Genomic DNA, 19,117 nt, shown 5'->3' with positions numbered 1-19,117 from the left:
GGAGAGGGAGGGAGGTTGTCTCACACACACACACACACACACACACACACACACACACACACACACACACACACACACACACACACAGCTTCCCCGCCTCAGCCTCGTCTCACTCATTAGAGTGGCAAGAAGAGCATTCTTCCTCTCTCTGCCCTCCCGACTTTCTCTTGCTTCTCCGCCCATCTGTGCAGTCAGCAGCTCCAGCAAAGTTGGCCTCAAACTTGAACGGAGCTGAAGCCTCTAGCTTCCTGGGAGCTTCTCACAGCAGCAGCAGGAGCAGCAGCAGCAGCGGCAGCAGCAGACTCCAATTGTGAACCCTGCTGATCTTGAGACGCTCATCTGAGTCTTCCAGCACCCAGCTGGGCCCCAGCTCCCCACAATACACATCCACTCTTGTCCTGGAGGTTTGAAATCGGAGCTGGGGAATGGTGTGCTGAGGACCCTCTGGAGCACGCTATCCCTGTTCCTACCTGCACCTGAAGAAACCCAAGGCCCAAGCCAACATGGCCAACCCGGTGCAGCCTCCTTTTCAAGACCCAGGCTCCACCTCGCCCCTGGAGCTACCTGAGATGGAGAAGCTTCTCACCAAAGTGGAGAACAAGGATGACAAAGCCCTGAATCTGTCCAAGTCCCTGTCAGGGGCTCTGGACCTGGAGCAGAATGGCCACAGCCTGCCCTTCAAGGTCATCTCTGAGGGGCACCGCCAGCACTCCCTCCCTGGCTCCCCTTCCCGGGCCAGCTCTCGACGCGCATCCTCTGTTGCCACCACCTCCTATGCCCAGGATCAAGAAGCCCCCAAAGATTACCTGATCCTTGCCATTGCCTCTTGCTTCTGCCCAGTCTGGCCCCTCAACCTCATTCCCCTCATCTTTTCTATCATGGTAAGTCCTGTGATTTTGTTCATGGCATGGGTTTGGGTTTGCCCTAGTGTGGCAGCCATGTCTTCAGGGAAGGGACTTAAAGTGCAGAGAAGAATGGGATGTTGGGACCTTGGTGGGAAACCCTCATCTCCCAACTTCCTTTCTAGAGGGACCTAAAGCTCAGTTCTGTGTGCTCGTTCTTCATGTCTGCCTCCGGGTATCACTGGTAGACTGCTTTCTGACCCTTCTGGCAGAAGACCCAGGGGTACATCTGGATGAAATTCTGCAGAAGAGAGGGCCAGCCAAATTGGGGGGGGGAGTCCTTGTTTGTTCCTTTTTCCTCTCTCCCTTCCTTCCTTTCTTTCTTTCTTTCTTTCTTTCTTTCTTTCTTTCTTTCTTTCTTTCTTTCTTTCTTTCTTTCTTCCTGGTGTAGGCAGGGCTGTTCGAGAACTCTATCAAAAGAGAATGCAGGCAGAAGAGGGCCAAGGGCTCTGACTGTCCCAGGAGATGCAAGCCACCTGGGCCACCAGGGCATTATTCCAGCCTGTTTCCAAGAGCCACAGTGGCCTTGCTGCACTGGGAGCCCTGGGGCCTGACTTCCCTTGGGGCACATGGGGAGGGTATGGGTTGTCAGGGTGCTGGGGGTTGGAGCATAATGGAGTTCTTGAGGTTCTGGATCTCCTGATTTCCCAGATTTCACAGCGGGCTTTTGCTGGAGGTCTGGGCACAAGTAAAAGGGCATGGCCAGCCTTGCCAAGGAGGGTCATGTGAGCTAGTCTTCACTTATGCAGGATTCTGAATATTTTGTCTTAGATTGTCTTCAAGCCAAGTCCCTGGGAAGGGCGGCTACTTACAGATCTCACAGAGACTTTCATAATGAGGTTAGGGGCAGGGGGAGAAAACAGGCAGGTTAGAGCCAGAAGCCTGGGTGGGGTGATACTGTCTTCTCTAGAGAGACACTACTGCTGAGTCATTGGTTACCAAGCCACTAGGAACTGTGGTCACTCCTACCGTACTTCTTCAGATGTCTCTGTCCACCCCATTAGGTTCCCATAGGATCCAGAGCCACCTGACAAGCCATGGGGGCAGTGGCAGCATCTCAAGAGACAGGGTTAGGCAGAGTCCTGGGCAGAGCCCACTAAACTTCCTGCTGCCCTCGGGGACCACGCCAGGCTCCAGGGTGTAGCTAATGGCTCTGGGTAGAGCCAACTTCTTGGTTACAGGAAAAGGTCCCAGGAAGGGAGACGAGGGACAGATTCTAGAAGTATCTTCTGAGAATTGGGTGCAGGGTGAGTTGTCCTTACCCAAAAGAAGCCAGGGTTGAAGACCCATGAGACCACTGGACCTATCTCTGGCACTTCTTTCTCTTTTGAGAAGCCAGAGAAGCTTCTAAACAGGTCCTTACGACATACTGTAACAAGTGCCCAGCTAGCTAGACACAAACACAAGGGAATTAAGTCATCTTGGGCAAGTTGCTCAACTTCCCATCAGTTTATCCATCTGCAAAGTGGGCAGAAGCATAATGCATTAAAGAGCAGGGAGTGCTGAGATGGGTCCTCACAAAGTGCTTAGGAACAGAGCCCCGCCCAACCTAAGTGTGTTCTGCGGTCACAGGGACTAAGTGTCATGGGGAGTCTCCCTTCTGGGGGATTGGAAGCCACTGTGGGCTTTATTTATTTTTTGGATTTTTGAGACATGGTCTTGCAGTATAGCCCAGGCTAGCCTCAAACTCATGCCAGCTCTCCTAATTTACTCTCCCAAGTGCTAAGGTGACAAGAGAGGGCCACTGCACCCTTTGTTTGCTAATGGGGTTTCCAAAATAGCTTTATTAATGTATTCATATATCTCATAACTCACCCACCTAAAGTGCATGGTGTAATGGGCTCCCTCCCCCTCCCCACTCTATCTCATTCATATGTAGCCCCGGACAGCCTGCAACTTGCTGTATGAACTCAGAGATATGCTTGCCTCTGCCTCCCAGATAAAAAACAAAAACTAGCCAGGTGTGATGGTGCACACCTCTTAAGGAAGCAGAGGCCAGAGGATCTCTGTGAGTTCAAGCCCAGTCAGGATTACGTAGTGAAACCCTGTCTTAACAAACAAACAAAATAACACAAAACCACACATGTATATACATACACGGATGAAATGCCATGTACTGTTCCAATATATGCACTGTGTAATATTTAAATTAGGTTAAACATAGATAGCTCCTCAGTCATTGATCATTTCCTTACTGTAGAAACTTTCAAAATACTTTCTTCTAGTTTTTTAAAAGAAAAGTATAAACTGGGCAGTGGTGTCACACACCTTTAATCCAGTAGTCGTGAGGCAGAGGTAGATGGATCTCTGAGTTCGAGGCCAGCCTGGTCTACAAAGTGAGTTCCAGGATTGTCAAGGCTACACAGAGAAATCCTGTCTTGAAAACAAAAACAAAAACAACTAACCAAACAAAAAATTTGTAGTGCATTGGGCTGGGGAGCAAGCTTAATGTGTAAAGTGCTTTCCTTGCAAGGTAAGGACCTGAGTTCAAACCCGTAATTCACATAAAAAAAAAGCTGGACATTACACATCTGTGATCCCAGTGCTGGGGACGTGGAAATGGGTGGATCCCTGGGATTTGGAGCCAGCCCAGGCTACTTGGCAAACTTCAAGCAGGGAGAGACCTTGTCTCAAGAAGCAAGACGGCTGGGGATATAACCCGGTGGTAGAGCACTTGCTTAGTTTGCTCAAGGCCTTATATTCAATCCCCAACGTGCGCGCACACACACACACAAACAAAAATGGAATTTTATGACATGTGGCCCTTTGGCCCTTTGTAACTGACTGCTTTCACACACACGGCCTTTATATGTCATCTGTGGGGCAGCATATACATCAATGTGGCCAGATTTCCATCAATGTCGGGGGGAGAGGATAAGAGAGACTGAAGGGTGCAGCTGAGCATGGCATTCAGTGGGCCTGATGGTGCAAACTGCTAAGGAGGCCAAGGCAGGAGGATTGTAGGGTCACAGAGTAAGTTCAAGGTGAGCTTGAATGACTTGTGAATACCCTGTCTCAAAATTTCCAGTTTTCTAAAGGGCTGGGCTATTGTTCAGTGATAGAACAGTGCCCAGCATGCACCAGGTGCTGGGTTTGATCCCCAGCGACAACAGCAGCAGAAAGAGTGGTAGAGGTCTGAGTTCTCACGAGATTTGGCTTCACCGATCTTTCATTTATTTGATTCGTTACTGACTTATTCATTTATCTTGAAGGGCAGTGGCTTGTTTTGAAGGAACTTAGTAGTACAGGAAACCTCCTTCACATGGGTGACTGCGCCTGTCTTAGGGAGCAGAGTAGATGGCTAAGGTAAGTGGTTGCTGTTTGGCACTGCAGGAGGGGACTAGAGTGTGCTGGGTGCTCTTGCAAGGCAGGGACTCACTCTTGGAATTTAAGGCTCTGAAGAGCCCCTGGGGAGTTTTAGATTGACGCACAATGTGGTCAGTTCATATTGTAAAATCAACTCCAAAGTGCATTGTGGGAAATGGGTTACTGGAAGGGGATCTCATGTACAGGAAGGGATGGGGATGTCTGAGTTCTGGATGGATTGAGAACACAAAGGTGTGTGTGTGTGTGTGTGTGTGTGTGTGTGTGTGTGTGTGTGTGTAGCATGTGCTCAGCCTCCAACTCAGGGATGTTGATGAGTATTCTCAAAGCTAGCTGGGAATATCCATATTCACAGAGTAAAGCTACACGCGGGCCACAGGCCTGTCATCCTAGCACCCGGGGTGTCAAGGCCAGAAGACTGTCATGAGTTCAAGGTCAGTCTTGGCTACAAAGTGAGTTCTATTAACTAGCCTGGGCTACAAAACAAGATTCCTGTCTCAAAAATCAAACCCAACCCAAACCAACCAAATTAAGAACAACAAAAAGCACTGAAGGAGTAGACAGAAAAGGGGTTCGAGAAGGAGACTCTAGAAGATGCAAACAAGGCTAGAGGAAAGGGGGAATGAAGGGCAGAGTCTAAAGAGGCCAGGAGGGCCAAGGCCCTGGAGAGGTTAGGCTCAAGGAGAGTGGTTTGTCTGTTGGGCTGGCCATTCCTAGATTCTGGGTGTCTGGGTGGAGAGGCATAGATGAAGGGAGGGGTGTGCAGGGTCCCTGGAGAGGAAAGACCTTGAAGGAGAAATACTGAGAGGAAAGGGAGCTCCCAGGGAGTGGAAGGCAGTGTCTCCATTTGCTGAGCAAAAAAGGCCTCGTGGCACAGGGGATGGGATGTGACCAGGGACAAAGAGATAATGGCTCTGCTGAGGCTAGAGCCTGTGGGTGGGGACTGCCATCAGCTTCCGCGGTGGTGTGACTTGCTCCAGCATGAGGTGTCGGTTTGTAGACACTGGGCTCTGAGTGGCAGAAGAGCCACTTGGCCAGGGCCAGGTGGCACAGCAGATGTGGGCAGGAGTGGTTGACATGTCACGCAGAAGAACTGGGCTGGACAAGCAGCAGCTGATGACCCAGGGTGAGAAGGGGCTTAGAGAAGGGCAGGTCCCACCAGCGTAACAAGCTAAGGGAAAAGCTGTTGGTCCAGATTTCAGAGGAGTGATGGCAAGGGGTGGGATGCAGTTGTGAAGATGAATGTCCAAGGGAAGCATCAGGACCAGGGATGAGGAAATTGAAGGATGAAGTTACTAAAATCCATGGATGCTTAATAAGTGTTAGGCACAGCTCCAAATGGTTTAGATGTATTATCTCATTCAGCCCTGACTGTGCTCCTGTGAGGCCTGGGTGCTAATATTATTCTCATGGCACAGACGAAAAACAAACAAACAAACAAAGAAAAAGGAAAAAACCCAACCCTGAAATGCAGAGACAAGAAGGTAGGAAGTGGGAAGCCTAGGGTTGGAATCCAGTCTGGCTGTCTTGAATGAGAGCACCTGTTCCTCCCAACCACACCTCTTGCCTTCTTGGGTGCACCTGCAGCTACTTCTGTCTTCAAAACCAGTCTATCTTCTGGGCCATTTCTACGCCCCAGGGATGAAAGGGTCAGACAATCACTCAGGGTTCCATACTATGTCTGTCCTGGCAGCAGCAGGTAACAAGTCCCAGGAGGCAGTGGAGAAGATACTGGAATTCCCTGTAGATGCAGGTCCAAGCTCTTGGCCTCAGCACTGGCAGCCTCTCAGAGCAGGCTGCTGCCTGCAGAAGGATTCTATGGATGACCTATGGTCACATAGCTGGTAGAGGCCCATCAGCTGGAAACTGAATCTATTGTTCTCTCGTAGTCCCACCCCATATCTGGGTCTGAGGACACTTCCAGGAAAGCCATCCCCTCTGCTGGGTGTAGGGAAGGGCCCCTCCCCTCCCCCCCATCTTCCTTCTCCTAGTCATCCACCCGCTCCATTAAGCCCATCAGAGGAAGACAAACAGCTCTGACAGGGCCCACTGTGGCCAGGGAGGTGGGGTCAGTGACTTTGTCTGAAGAGCAGTGGTTACAGATGTCCAGCCCCTACTCTAGTATGTTCTGCAACCTCCATGATCCCCTGAGGGGGCAGATTTGACAAGTAGGGTTGTATTGTTCTGCCTGTACACTGCGGGACGGTTCACGAGTTGGGCAAGGGGCTGGAGATTGAAACACACACACACACACACACACACACACACACACACACACACACACACGGGCCATCCTTGAAACAAGGATGCCCAAGAATACCCATTTTATTGTGTTCCAGGGCAGCTTATATAGGGCTCTGGCCACACCCTAGCTCTAGGGATTTTTCAGCTGCAAGCCCACCAGAAACCACTCCCCTGCCATTAGGAACTCATGAGGGTCTTGTGCCCAGAGCAGCTGCAAGCATAGGAAAACAAGTTGTTTACTCCGGCAGGCAAGGAGTTGCAGAAAATTCAGGGTCTGAGGGCCTGCTCTCTCCAACATAGAACAGACTGAGAAAAGGCCACATTCTTGTAGCAAGGCTTCCTGTCAGCAGAATAAGACCCCAGGCAAAGGGCCTTCTATGAGCAACACTGATAAAACAAGGCAATAGCTGGGCACGGGGCACTTGTTGGTTTATCCCAGCTCTTGGGACAGGAGGATAGGAGTTTGAGGTCAACACCAGCTACACAGCAACCTGTTGGCCAGTCTGGGCTACATGAGACCTTGTCTCAGAGAATTAATAAATATTATTTTTAAAGTGGACACAGTAGAAACACCCATCTCGCAGGGCTGTTGGGAGGACTGAATGAGCTAACCTGCACCCGCAGCACCTACACAAAACCCGCACACAGAAGATGCTTAATGCAGGGGACCAATCGGTCCCTGTTCTTACTGACACTAAATGGAACTGCAAGGCCGGGGAAAGGATAAAACCCTTGTGAATGGTCATTTCTGACTCTTTCCAGTTGAAAATGATCAGGTACCCCCATCTGCAGTCGTGGTGGCCACAGGATGGCCACTTAATGTGGGTTCTTCCTATAACGCATTACAGTGCCTCACGGGTCCGGAGTGACATCTTCCTTAGGCTTCCCCTGCCAGAGACAGAATCTCATGTAACCCAGCCTGGCTTTGTACACTCCATGGAGCCTGAGGACAACTTTGTGTGTGTGTGTGTGTGTGTGTGTGTGTGTGTGTGTGTGTGTGTGAGAGAGAGAGAGAGAGAAAGAGAGAGAGAGAGAGAGAGAGAGAGAGGTTCACTATGTGGTCTTGGGTAACCTGGAACTTACTACTAGACCAAGCTGCCTTTGAACTCACAGATAACTGCCTCCCGGAGTCCCAGGTGCTTAGATTGAAAGGCATGAACCAACATGGCCACCTTGACCCTAAACTCTTGCCCCTCCTTACAAACTCTGGGATTAGAGGTGTGTATTGCTCTGTCTCGCTTATGTGGTGCTGGGAGCAGAGCCCAGGGCTCCCTGCATACTAGGTAAGCACTCATGCGTCGCTGCTCTCATGGGCATGCTCCAGAGCCAGTTGAGTAGTGTGCATCCATCTACTTAGAGGGCAAATGTGCCTAGCCTCATCCAGGGATATGTGCTGGCGTCTCCCAGGCCCAAAAGCACACGCACAGCTGGGCTTTGGGGACTTGTGCCTCTGGGCATAAGTGAGAGACAAAGCGGGGTGGGGTGGATGGGAACCTTTCCTCTTCCCACCTCTCCCATTCAGGCCGCCACACTAGTCTCTCTCCATGGTCCTGAACCATGACTGCACGCACAGCTGTTTCTCTGTGAGGTTGTGACTTGACCCCTGGCAAAGCCTGTTTGTCACTCCTGTGCCCTCCCTGAGCAAAAGGTTTACAGCGTGGAGCCCTGGGAACTTCCCCAAGGCCACGGCAGAGTTCCTCCCTCTCCTCTCTTGCTCTGCTGTGCTGGGGACTGAATCCACTGCCCTGGGCATGCTGATTCACCACTGAACACGTTTAACATTTTATTTTGAAACAGGGTCAGTCTGTGAGTTGTCCAGGCTGGCCTTTAATATTCCACCTTCCTTGCTTTGACTCTAGAGTTGCTGGGATTACAGGTGTGTGCCACCATGCTCGGCAGACAGTCCTGAAATTGTTAACCTTGAACTTCCTGGAAATCCCCCCCACGACACCAGTCCCTCTCTCTTCTAATATTGCTTAATCATTGATGTCATGGATTCCGTGGCCTGGGCTAGCCATCCAGGCGGCTGGAGGTGACATGGATTCAGGAGTATGTCCCAAACTTAGACAAACTCATGGTGCCCAGGCATCTCAATTCCAGTTCTCCATCAGTCTAGCGGGAGACCCCCACATCATCTCAGACAGTCTCTTCTCACTCTGTATGTGACCTCCAGCTTCTTCACTTCTCCAGGCTGGGCTCTGGGCCAGGTCATTACTCACTTCAGGTCTTTGAATCTGCCCCCATCTGCCTAGCCTAGATGCCATGCTGTGATCAGACTTCTATTCCCCAGATGCAAGTCTGGGTTTGTCCACATTTAAAGTCCTTCATTAGAACAAGGCCAGCTGTGGTGGCACACACCTTTAATCCCAGCATTCGGGAGGCAGAGGCAAGTGGGTCTCTCCAGGACAGCCAGGGCTAACAGAGAAACCCTGTCGCAAATAAACAACAACAAAATAAACCCATTTATTGGTCTCCAGGGCCAAATCCAGCCTCTGTTACACAGCTGTCAAAGCACCTCCTGCTTCTCCTCTCTCTCCTCCTCTTCTTTGCCCTCCTCTTCCATGGGATCTCATTATTTAGCTCAGGCTACCCTCAAATTGGCTATGTAACCCAGGTTAGCCTCAAGCTCAGTCTTCCTGACTCGGCCTCCCAGAGTGCTAGGATTATAGGCAGGTGTCACCAAACTCTATGCGGCTCTTCCTGATGTGGCCTTTCTCTGGTGATGGCATCTCTCACCATTCACACAGAGCTCTAAACCCTGGCTCCATCCCCACCTCATAAGTGGATTCAGAGAATGAATTACCCTGAAGGGAGGCACAGACCCAGTATAGAGTGTGACACAGGTAAACACTAGAGAGTGGAGGAGTTTGTTTTTACACTCCAGACGTGGAAGAATCTTGGCATGCTTCATGGAAGAGGGTGTTACCCTGGAATGGTGAGAGGATTTGGCTACACAGGATCAGAGGAAGCAGAAGACTGGAAAGGAATAAAGGTGTCTCAGGGAGCATAGAGTGACCTCCTAGAGCTTGTGGAAGAGAGTGGTAAGGGCTTAAAGTTGACTGGAATTGGGAATTTTTCTATGGATAATGTGAAGCCTATGAGATCCGTGTCGATGGGACTATCTCAGCCACCATTGTGTGTGGTGTATGTGCGCATGCATATCCGTGTGCAGGCGTATGTACATGTGGGAGCCAGGTTGTGTGTGTGGTGTATGTATGCATTTGCAACTGTGTGCAGGTGTATGTGCATGTGGAAGCGAGTGTGTGTGTGTGTGTGTGTGTGTGTGTGTGTGTGTGGTGTATGTGAGCATGAGCATTTGTGTGCAGGTGTATGTGCATGTGGAAGCCAGAGTGTGTGTGTGTGTGGTGTATGTGAGCATGAGCATTCGTGTGCAGGTGTATGTGCATGTGGAAGCCAGAGTGTGTGTGTGTGTGGTGTATGTGTGCATGCACATTTGTGTGCAGGTGTATGTGCATGTGGAAGCCAGAGTGTGTGTGTGTGTGGTGTATGTGTGCATGCACATTTGTGTGCAGGTCTATGTACATGTGGAAGCCAGAGGAGCACTTGTGGTGTCTTCCTCTATTGTTGGCTTACTGCCTTTCAACAGAGTCTCTCACAGAACCAGAAGCCCATTGTTCTGTCTACACTGGCTGGCATGTGAGCTTGGGATCTGCCTCTTCATCTCCTCTCCCAATGCTGGGCTGACGGGCATGCAACTAATAACTTTAAAAATTATTGTTTTACATGTATAGTATTTTGCCTGTGTGTATATGTGTGCAACATTCATGCATAACCCTCAGAGGCCAGAAGATAGCGTCAGACCCCATGGAACTGTTACAGAAAGTTACGAGCTGCCATGTGGGTGTTGGGAATTAAACCTGGATCCTCTGGAGAAGGAACCAGTGCTATTACCCACTGAGCCATCTCCCTAACCTCTGAACTCTGTGTGTGTGTGTGTGTGTTGTGTACATGGACATGTGGAGTCCAGAGGTCAAATTTTGGTGTCTTCCTTAGTTACTTTCCACCTTACTGTTCTTTTTTGGAGTTAGCAATTTAAATTTTAAACTAAGGTTTTACCAACTTTTCATTCTCAACAGAGCTAAATGAACACATTTGTTTGTCTGTTTTTTGAGACAGGGTTTCTCTGTGCAACAGTCCGAGCTGTCCTGGAACTCACTTTGCAGATCAGGCTGGCCTTGATTCACTGAGATTCGTCTGCCTCTGCCTTGGGGAGCTGGGATTAATGGCGTGCACCACCACTGGCTGGCTAAATGGACACATTTTAGTAGGAGTTTGAATCACTTTTTATTTTTTAATTGTCCATTTTCTAAGTGTTGGTGTACACACACACACACACACACACACACACACACACACACACACACACACGTGTTTAAGTTTTAAACTCCAGATTCCATATTAAACCTTGTGCAGAGGCTAGAGGGACAGCCTGGTGGCTAAGAGTACCTGCTGCTCTTCCGGAGGACGCAGCACCCACACCCAGCAGTTCACAACTGCCAGTAACTCGAGCAGCAGGGGTCTATTGCCCTCTTCTGGCTTCCACAGGCACTCACACATGTGACATACTCTCACACAGATACATACACACACCGACTAAAGGAATCTGACCCTTCTGCTCAGGCATACCAACATGCCCGGTTCTGTGCATGGCTGCTGTGGACCTGGCAAAGCAAGTGTTTTATGAACTGAGTCATGTCTCCAGCCTTTTAAAAGTTATTATCATTCTTGAGACAGGACATCACTATGACACGCAGGCTAAGCTTTAACTGGTGATTCTCCTGCCTCAGCTTCCTGAGCGCTAGGATGATAAGCATACACTGCCACCCCATGCTCTCTCCACCTCCATTCTAGTCCTCACTGACAGCAGAGGGGCCTTTCGGATGTGAGTTTCCAGTCATTCCATCCCTGCCCTTCCTCTACCAGTTCCAGCTGCTTCTTGAACCAAGACACATTTTGGGGGACTTCTGGAAGTTACTGGAAGACACCAGTAACTAACAATGACATCCTTCCCACCCTCTAGTCTCGTATCCCTACTCTGTCAGCTCTAGGCACCCTGGCCTTTTTCTGGCACCTTCTACTTTGCTCAGGCAGTGACTTGGTGCACATCTGCCCTATGGGCCACTTGTCTTCCTTTATAGAAGGCGTCTATGCAATTCCCACCCATCCTTCACATCAACATTGAAGCCCTTCCTCCCAGAAGTCCTTGTTTCTCCTCTTTTATAAACTCTCATATGTCATGTGTGCCTCCTCTTTAACACTTTCTGTGCTTGCAAGTTCACGTGTGTGTGTGTGTGTGTGTGTGTGTGTGTGTGTGTGTGTGTGTTTAAGGGCTGAAAATACAGCTCAGTAGTAGAGTGCTTGTGGAGCACAGGCAAAGCCCTGGGTTTAAGCCTTAGCATTACAAACTCCAAAACAAATTCACCTCATGCCTGGACTTGCTGGATTAATAGAAGGAAAAATAGAAAGGGGCTGAGAGACAGAGGTCACACGTTCAGTCTCAACTCTAATGGCCAGGGACCAGTGTCCTGCCTGGATGAACCCTGTGCTTTCAAGTATAAAGTACTGAGAAGAAGTCTTCAGTTTGTCTGTGGCCCTGAAAGCAGTTACAACCTGGTTAACCATCTGTGCCTGGGCAGCCTAGAGGTTTGGGCAAGGACATGAAGCCCAGGAGGGACAGAGAGACTCTACGGTAAGGACCCCAAAGACCTGGGGCCAGCCCTGGCTGGCGGATAGCCTTGGGCCATTAGAGAAGGGGCCCAGGATCCCTCTTGCGAATGTTTGGATATACCTCCTATCAAGGCAGCCAGGGCTAATGCAGGGACCTCCTGTCCTTACGGTCCCCACTCCACCCACATTTACCAATTTACCAGATTCACCGGGCCCCAGAGAATTGACACTCACTACCAAGAGAGCCCCAGAGTTACCCAGCTTGTCTTTTCTTGTGGGTTCACAAAGGTGGGCTGTGTTTTGCCAGGTCACCATCATGAAAGGAACCAGGAGAGAGGCCAGTGTCTTTGCTTGGTTTTGTGGCAAGGAGGGGTCATGGAAGAGGGATATCAGGCAGGCTGGGAGTAGAGACAATCACTGGGCTGCCTTCCAGTCCCCACATGGCTGTAAAATTGTGCTTGGGAGGGGTCCGCAGGGTTTCTGGCTTATCTGTTCCTGCAGGCTGGCCTGGACTTGTCCACCCTCTCAGGTCCTTGATCTCCACTGTATTGCCTGTCACTGCCACACTGCCCCCGCCCTTCATTACCCTGAGAAAAAACACCTGGTATTGCTTGGTTCTTTGTCCAGCAGTCCCCTGGGAGGGAGGTCTGCACAAGAAGCCCAGGTCTTGTGTCCTGGAGGAGCGTCCTGCACTGTGGGTGGCAGGAAGGGTGGGGTGTATCTGGAAGTTCACAAGACCACTGTATGGCTTCCATCTCCCCGTGACTGAGGGACAAGCTTCCTGAGGTTTCTCTGCCCTCTCTCCACAGTCTCGAAGTAGCGTGCAGCAGGGGGACATGGATGGGGCACGGAGGCTGGGGCGCCTGGCACGGCTGCTCAGCATCACCTTCATCATCCTGGGCATCGTTATCATCATTGTGGCTGTCACTGTCAACTTCACAGGTGAGGCACAGGGGCATGGAGCAGACAGAGCCTGGTGACGGGGCAGTGGTGAGAGTGTAGCCGTATCCTTCCACTTCAGTCAAGACCATTTAGGTGAAGTGGGTTTTCTGACTCATCCTATGCTTGAACTTATGGATCAATGGAAAAAAGTGTAGAATGGGCACCGGCCTAGGAATCAGAGGCCACAAATTCCAGTCTCAACTTTGATGGCCTGGAACCTGGGCCAGTGCCACATTTGACCGAACCTTGCATTTTCAAGTATAAGGTACCGAGAGGAGGGCTCCACCATGGAGGAGCATCATTCTGTGATCATCATTTTGTGAGCATCACTCTGGATAACAGGTGTGATGGCTTTGGAGACTGATGAATAGGCCTTCTTGCTGCACAGTCAGGGCAGACCGGAAACAAGTGGCATATTCGGAAGAAGGCAGAAGGCAGTGCTGTTAGTACCCGAAGGTGGCCCAGGGCACTTGTCCCAGGTGGACACTGTCAGCCATAGCTTTAGGAGTGTGGAGGCCATTCACCTCAGAGCAGTCCCAAGCATGGGACACTCTGGGACATTTCTGTCCCAGAAATCAATCTAAGCCTCTCCCATAAAGACCCTGCCGTTCAAAATGTGCTCCACGGTCCTGCTGCAGGGGCATCACCTGGGGCTGTTTTGGACTCTCAGACTCCACCCTGCACCCCCTGAATGGCAAACCTGCACTTTTGACTCTTTCTTCCTCTTTACGGTGGTGCTGAGGATGGAGCTCAGGGTGCCACTCATGAGCTAACCACCAGCCAAGAATCTACATCCTAGTAAGATTTCCAACTCAGGTACCAGTGTGGGAGGTGCTGACCTAGAGTGGGAAGTGGCCTGGGGCCCAGTGTAGGGTCATGGGAAGTCTTGTCTACTCAGGACAAGCAAGTGTGCAGGTTTTCTGTCAGCTTGACTGTGCTCAGAGTTCAGACCCTCCACTCACTTCCAGTGTCAATGAAGCTTCCTGTTTCCTAAGCTCTGAGCCTCTGCTTTCTCCACTAGTGTGGAGTTTGACGGGTCAGGCATGTGAGTAGCAGGAACCAGCAGCCTGGGGCACCGGCTTCCATATCCCTTACCGTGTCCCAGTCGACTTGTTCTGCTGCTTGTCATTGTGGCTGGGACAGGTTTTGAGCTCCCCCTGATAGTTTGGCACAGGAAGTTTGTAGCTTTCATAAAGACATTTCAGGATGGGCTTCCCTAGTGTGGTGTGAAGCTGCATCTAGACACTCGGGGGGAAGTGACAGGAGTCTGTCTCGTGCTCTTGTGCAGCTTCCAGTGTGTTGGCCTCATTTCTAGGCAGGCTCTCTCCTTATGATGGCAGGTGACAACCACCAGGGATATCAGTGTTCTGGGAGAGGCAAACATGCAAAGCAGTCCAGTAATTAGGCAGCGATTTTTTTGTTTTGTTTTTTGAGACAAGATTTCTCTGTAGCTTTGGATCCTATCCTGGAACTAGCTCTTGTAGACCAGGTTGGCCTCAGAGAGATCCGCCTGCCTCTGCCTCCCAAGTGCTGGGATTAAAGGCATGTGCCACCACTGCTTGGCATAACAATTTTTTTAAGTGATGTGTAGGGCATTGTGGCAGGTGTCTATAATCCTAGAATTTGGGAGGTGGAAGTTGGAGGATCAGGAGTTTAAGGCCAGAGGGTTTAGGGACAGTCCTAGGTTATATGAGATGCTACCTAAAGACTGGGTGTGGTAGTTTGTGTCTTTAATTTCAGGACTTGGGAGGCAGAGGCGAGTGGCCTGATGCAAGCTCCAGACTATCCAAGGCTACTTGGTGAAACCCTGTCTTTAAAAAAAAAAAAGAAATAAAATAAATAGATAAATTGCCTCTAACTACAGAATCAAGGTCCCAGGGTTGATTTTAATTGGTCTGGTTAGTGTCACATGACCACTCTCTAACCAATCACCAAAGCCACAAAATCTCATTGGTGGGAGTTCTTGCATAAGAGCCCCAAACCAAAGATGTCTCTGACCCTGTACCTCATCCTGGCTACCATTTCCCACCAAGAGACAATGCATCATGGGATCATGACTTTAAGTAAAGGCTCTGAAGACCCAGTGTTCCCAGCGTCATTTCACCATAACCCTTCTTTTCTTTACAGTTCAGAAGTAACCGCAGAGGCAGATGCCAGCCGGCTGGAGAGCTCCCAACCCACACGTCCCCACACATTACAGAGGACAGGATGGTGGCTGTCAAGTCCCCACCTGTTCCCAAACTCCAAAAGCACAAACTTAGAGGGAAACCTCTACACCACTCCATTGTCAGCCCGTGGCAGATGGGAAGGAAAATCTGGAATGAAGTTGGCCGGGAACCCAATGAATAACGAGGCTGAATCTCATAAATACATCACTCGCCTTTGGACCTCAGTTCTCAGGCTTGTTTCTCATCCCCACAATTCCTGGGACTTACACGCAGCGTCAACTGCCAGAATGGGAAGAAAACCAGCCCCACAGCCAAGAAAGAAACACCACACACCCTGGGTGTCTGGACACGAGCACAATCTGGGCCGCTGTCTTTTCCATTTTCTTGGTGGGGAGCAAACAGACTCTTTGCATGGTTTGTGCTGAGCATCCACAGTGATCCTAGCCTGAGCCCAAAGGTGGAGCTGTCACTCAGCATGGGCCCTGGATACCCATCGGCAAAGAGGCAAGAGCCATATGGAAACCTTCCACTGAAGCCTGGATAGGGATGGCACGGCGCGCCTGGGCCCTTACTGAACTTCAGCCTCAATGCTTCTCCACCAAGGACTCAGGTCCCAGAGCATCTTCCAGAACTCTGGTGTCTGACTCTTACTTCCCATCTGTGCTATAGCTTGGGACACCAACTTGGAAGTCTTAGAACTTGACCTGATCTCGGTCAGCCATGAGGAAGGGACAGAGCCTGAGTTCTCTCTTTGGGGTCTGGGATTCCATCTTGGTACCCACGCTAGTGACCCAGGGGCTCTCTGTAGAGCACTCGGAGTCCTACACAGAAGAGCTGAGGTGGGCCTGCTGAGGCTGTTAGCCCAGCTCTAAGGCACACTCTGTGCCTGACCATGTGTCCCTGGCCATACCCAGCAACAAAAGCCTTCCCTAGAGGTAACTCTGAGACTCCTAACGGACTTTCTGACTCATAGCTTCTCAGGAGTCTTCGCAGTAGTTTGTAAGGGAGGGGGCTAGAGAATCTTAGGAAGGCTTGTTAGTTCATGATCCAGACTCCCAGGAGTCTAGAAGGGAAGGCCCAGCTGAAGGTTCAGTCTAGAGAGTGGGGACTGGGACAGGGAGTAAGAGCCCAGCTACAGCCTCTGTCTTAGGACCTAGTGGAACATGGGGAAGGAACTAGACAGAGCCCTCTGACAAGTTGCTGCCTGCTTTTTGCCTCTGTGCATCTCCAGTTTTCTGCCTGGCAGAGCACACAGGCTGTGCCCATAGGGGCTTCACCTGCTGGCCTTGCTTGCTCTGAGCCCCCACTAACCAATGCCATACCCCACCACCATCTTCACCTCAGATCTGAGAGGGGAGTAATGATCCAGGTTCCCCTGCCCAGCAGCTAGGGATACTGGGGAACAGGTCCAAAGCCACAACCACACTGGTTGGAGATTGGAAGTTCATTTCCTCTGAGCAAAATTAGGACCTTGATACCTCCTCCCCAGGGTTCCCTGCGTGGCTCCCTACAATCTCAGAGATGACCCTGGGCAGAGCAGGTTAGCACAGAGCACTGGCCTCTAGGAGAGGCTCTGGGGCTCCCAACAAGGTCAGGGTGGTGGCTGGGAGGGTTGAGGGGTTGGGAGCGTCTCACTAGGCTTGGTGCACCTAAATCAGGTCCCTATTTGGGGAATAAACTTGGGCTTATGTTCTTAAAACAAGGACTGGCTATGCACACTTTATGGAATTTTTGAAGCCAAACTAGAGTTGTCCCCATTTGCTGTGGGAAGTAAGTGGGTCAGGGGAGATGTCTATGGAAACAGCCTGTCACAGGCTCCTGATCCTGCTTGGGCGTCTCCTAAAGTCCCCCCCCCCACACACACACACTGGGAGTCAAGTTTTGGGAAAGGAAAGACACTGTCCAGGGATTGTCCCGAGGGGAGAAGAGGCAGAGGCAGCTTTATCTTCAGCCTCGGCATGACTGGAGTCCAGCCCACACCCAGCCATTCCTTCCCATCCCCTACTCACAAGTGCACAATAGGCCTGTCATTCACATCCTCACACACTTATTCACACTTTAGCCTGGAACAATTGGGGTCTCTGCATCAGGGAACGGCTTAGCTGGAACATTCTTCCATTTGGGCAAGAGAAACCTGAGAGCCTTCCCGTGGTTCCAGAAACACAGCCTAGAGGTTCCCGGGTGTTCCCTGGGCAGAAGGGAGCACAGGGCAGGAGGAGAGAGCCACTGGGCTGGAAGAAGACTGAGAGAGGTTCTCTCACAACCCGGTTCCCATGAAGCTGGAAGGGACAGGGGCGCTGCTGTCCCTACACTGTCTTAGTTTGGGGCCAGTGACCTGGCCTCTCTTGGGCATCCTGGTGAACAGCAAGAACCGGCCCCTCCCCACCACTCACTAGTGACTCTGTATTTCTTGGCATGGAAAGAAATAAAGCTGAACATATGTGTTCCCTGTGTGTGTGCTGCTGAGGTCGGGGTTCCAAATGGCCAAGCAGTCTACCTAGGCTGTCAATCACTGGGCTGGGCTGTGGGCCTGGGGATCCTGTGGTCATTGGGGTTCCACAGACAATTCATGGCATTCCTGTGGGCAAGTCACCATTCTCTCCAGGCCTTGGCTTTACAGGTGGGCAACGGCTGGTCCTGCCTTCCCTGTCTTGTTCGTGTGTGCATGCAGATGTGTGTGCATGCAGATGTGTGTGCATGCAGATGTATGTGCATGCTTGTGGAGGCCAGAGGTCAACCTCCAGGGTTGTCCCTCGGGAGCCATCTAGCTTGTGTTTTGAGACAGAGTCTCTCACTGGGACCTGGGCTTGCTGATTAGGCTAGGATAGCTGGCCAGCCCGGCCCAGGGACCCCCGTTTCTACCTCTCAGAAGTGGGGTTGCAAATGCGTGGCACCACATCTGAATTATAATATCTATCTATCTATCTATCTATCTATCTATCTATCTATCTATCTATCTATCTATCTATCTATTTTTGAGATAGGGGTTCTTTGTGTAAAAGCTCTAGCTGGACTTGAACTCACAGAGATCCATCTACCTCTGCCTCCCCAGAACCAGGATTAAAGGTGTGCACCACTACCATCTGGTTTCCCATCTGGATTTTTACGTTGAGTGTTGGGAATAGAACTCAGGTCCGTGTGTTTGCATGGCAAGCACTTTACCAACTGAGCTATCTCCCAAGACCCCTTCTGTCCTTCCTGCTCATGGTCCAAGATCTTGAGCTGGAGAAAGAAGGCAGGAAACCAACTTTTGTTGTGCATGGCAAATCTCGTGGCCACCCTGTGGGGTAGCTAGCGTCACTATCCCTGCACTCACATGGGTAAACTGAGGCTCAGAAATATTCCGGGTTTTATCTAAAGTCACACCATGCTTGACAAACAGAAGATCCTAAAGACGTTTTGGTGAGGTAATTCCATCCTTAGCTTCTTACCGCACACTTTGCTGGTCCAGAAGGAAAAGCCCAATGGAAGGAAGGCAGACAGGGACGGTTTGAGGGGGAGGAGAACTGATTTCTAGCAGCTGTGAGCCACAGGCAGGGGCTGTTTTCTTGGGTGGGGGTAGGGAGCATTGGCAGGGTCACCAGGCTAGACGACCAATGGTTATGGAAGGAAAGGCTGTGAGCACAGAAACGGGGGGGGGGAGAGGGAGGGAGAGAGGGTCCTAGGGCTCAGGAGGAGCAGGCCAAAGTAGGTCAGGTCACGGTCATAGGTTCAAATCTCAGCGGGCTATTTACTAGTTGGGGCCCCCTGGGGAGGCTCCTAACTTCTCCCAGCCTTATCAGATCTGAAGTGTGAGCATTCATTGAAATAATCCATGTCAAGATGAGAACATGACCTTCACAATCAACT

General features: G+C 50.7%; 1 protein-coding gene across 1 annotated transcript; it reads left to right on the top strand.

Annotated features, from left to right (window-relative positions):
* Window positions 1-17,711, top strand: Trarg1 (trafficking regulator of GLUT4 (SLC2A4) 1). The gene is made up of 3 exons (XM_075991597.1): window positions 1-881; window positions 12,968-13,100; window positions 15,228-17,711. The coding sequence occupies exons 1-3, from the start codon at window positions 504-506 to the stop codon at window positions 15,236-15,238; spliced, it is 522 nt and encodes a 173-aa protein (XP_075847712.1). The 5' UTR covers window positions 1-503; the 3' UTR covers window positions 15,239-17,711.
* Window positions 17,712-19,117: the final 1,406 nt, after the last annotated feature.

Source organism: Microtus pennsylvanicus, chromosome 11 (genome assembly GCF_037038515.1).
Source record: "Microtus pennsylvanicus isolate mMicPen1 chromosome 11, mMicPen1.hap1, whole genome shotgun sequence".
NCBI classification, from domain to species: Eukaryota; Metazoa; Chordata; class Mammalia; order Rodentia; family Cricetidae; genus Microtus; species Microtus pennsylvanicus.
This window is presented reverse-complemented; position numbering and strand designations above follow the sequence as displayed.

What these genes read in the sequence shown, in the direction of transcription:
- Trarg1 (XM_075991597.1), top strand. Translation starts at nt 504, where the DNA reads ATGGCCAACCCGGTGCAGCCTCCTTTTCAAGACCCAGGCTCCACCTCG. An exon ending in CCCTCATCTTTTCTATCATG is followed by an intron (nt 882 to 12,967) that starts GTAAGTCCTGTG and finishes CTCTCTCCACAG; the next exon opens with TCTCGAAGTAGCGTGCAGCA.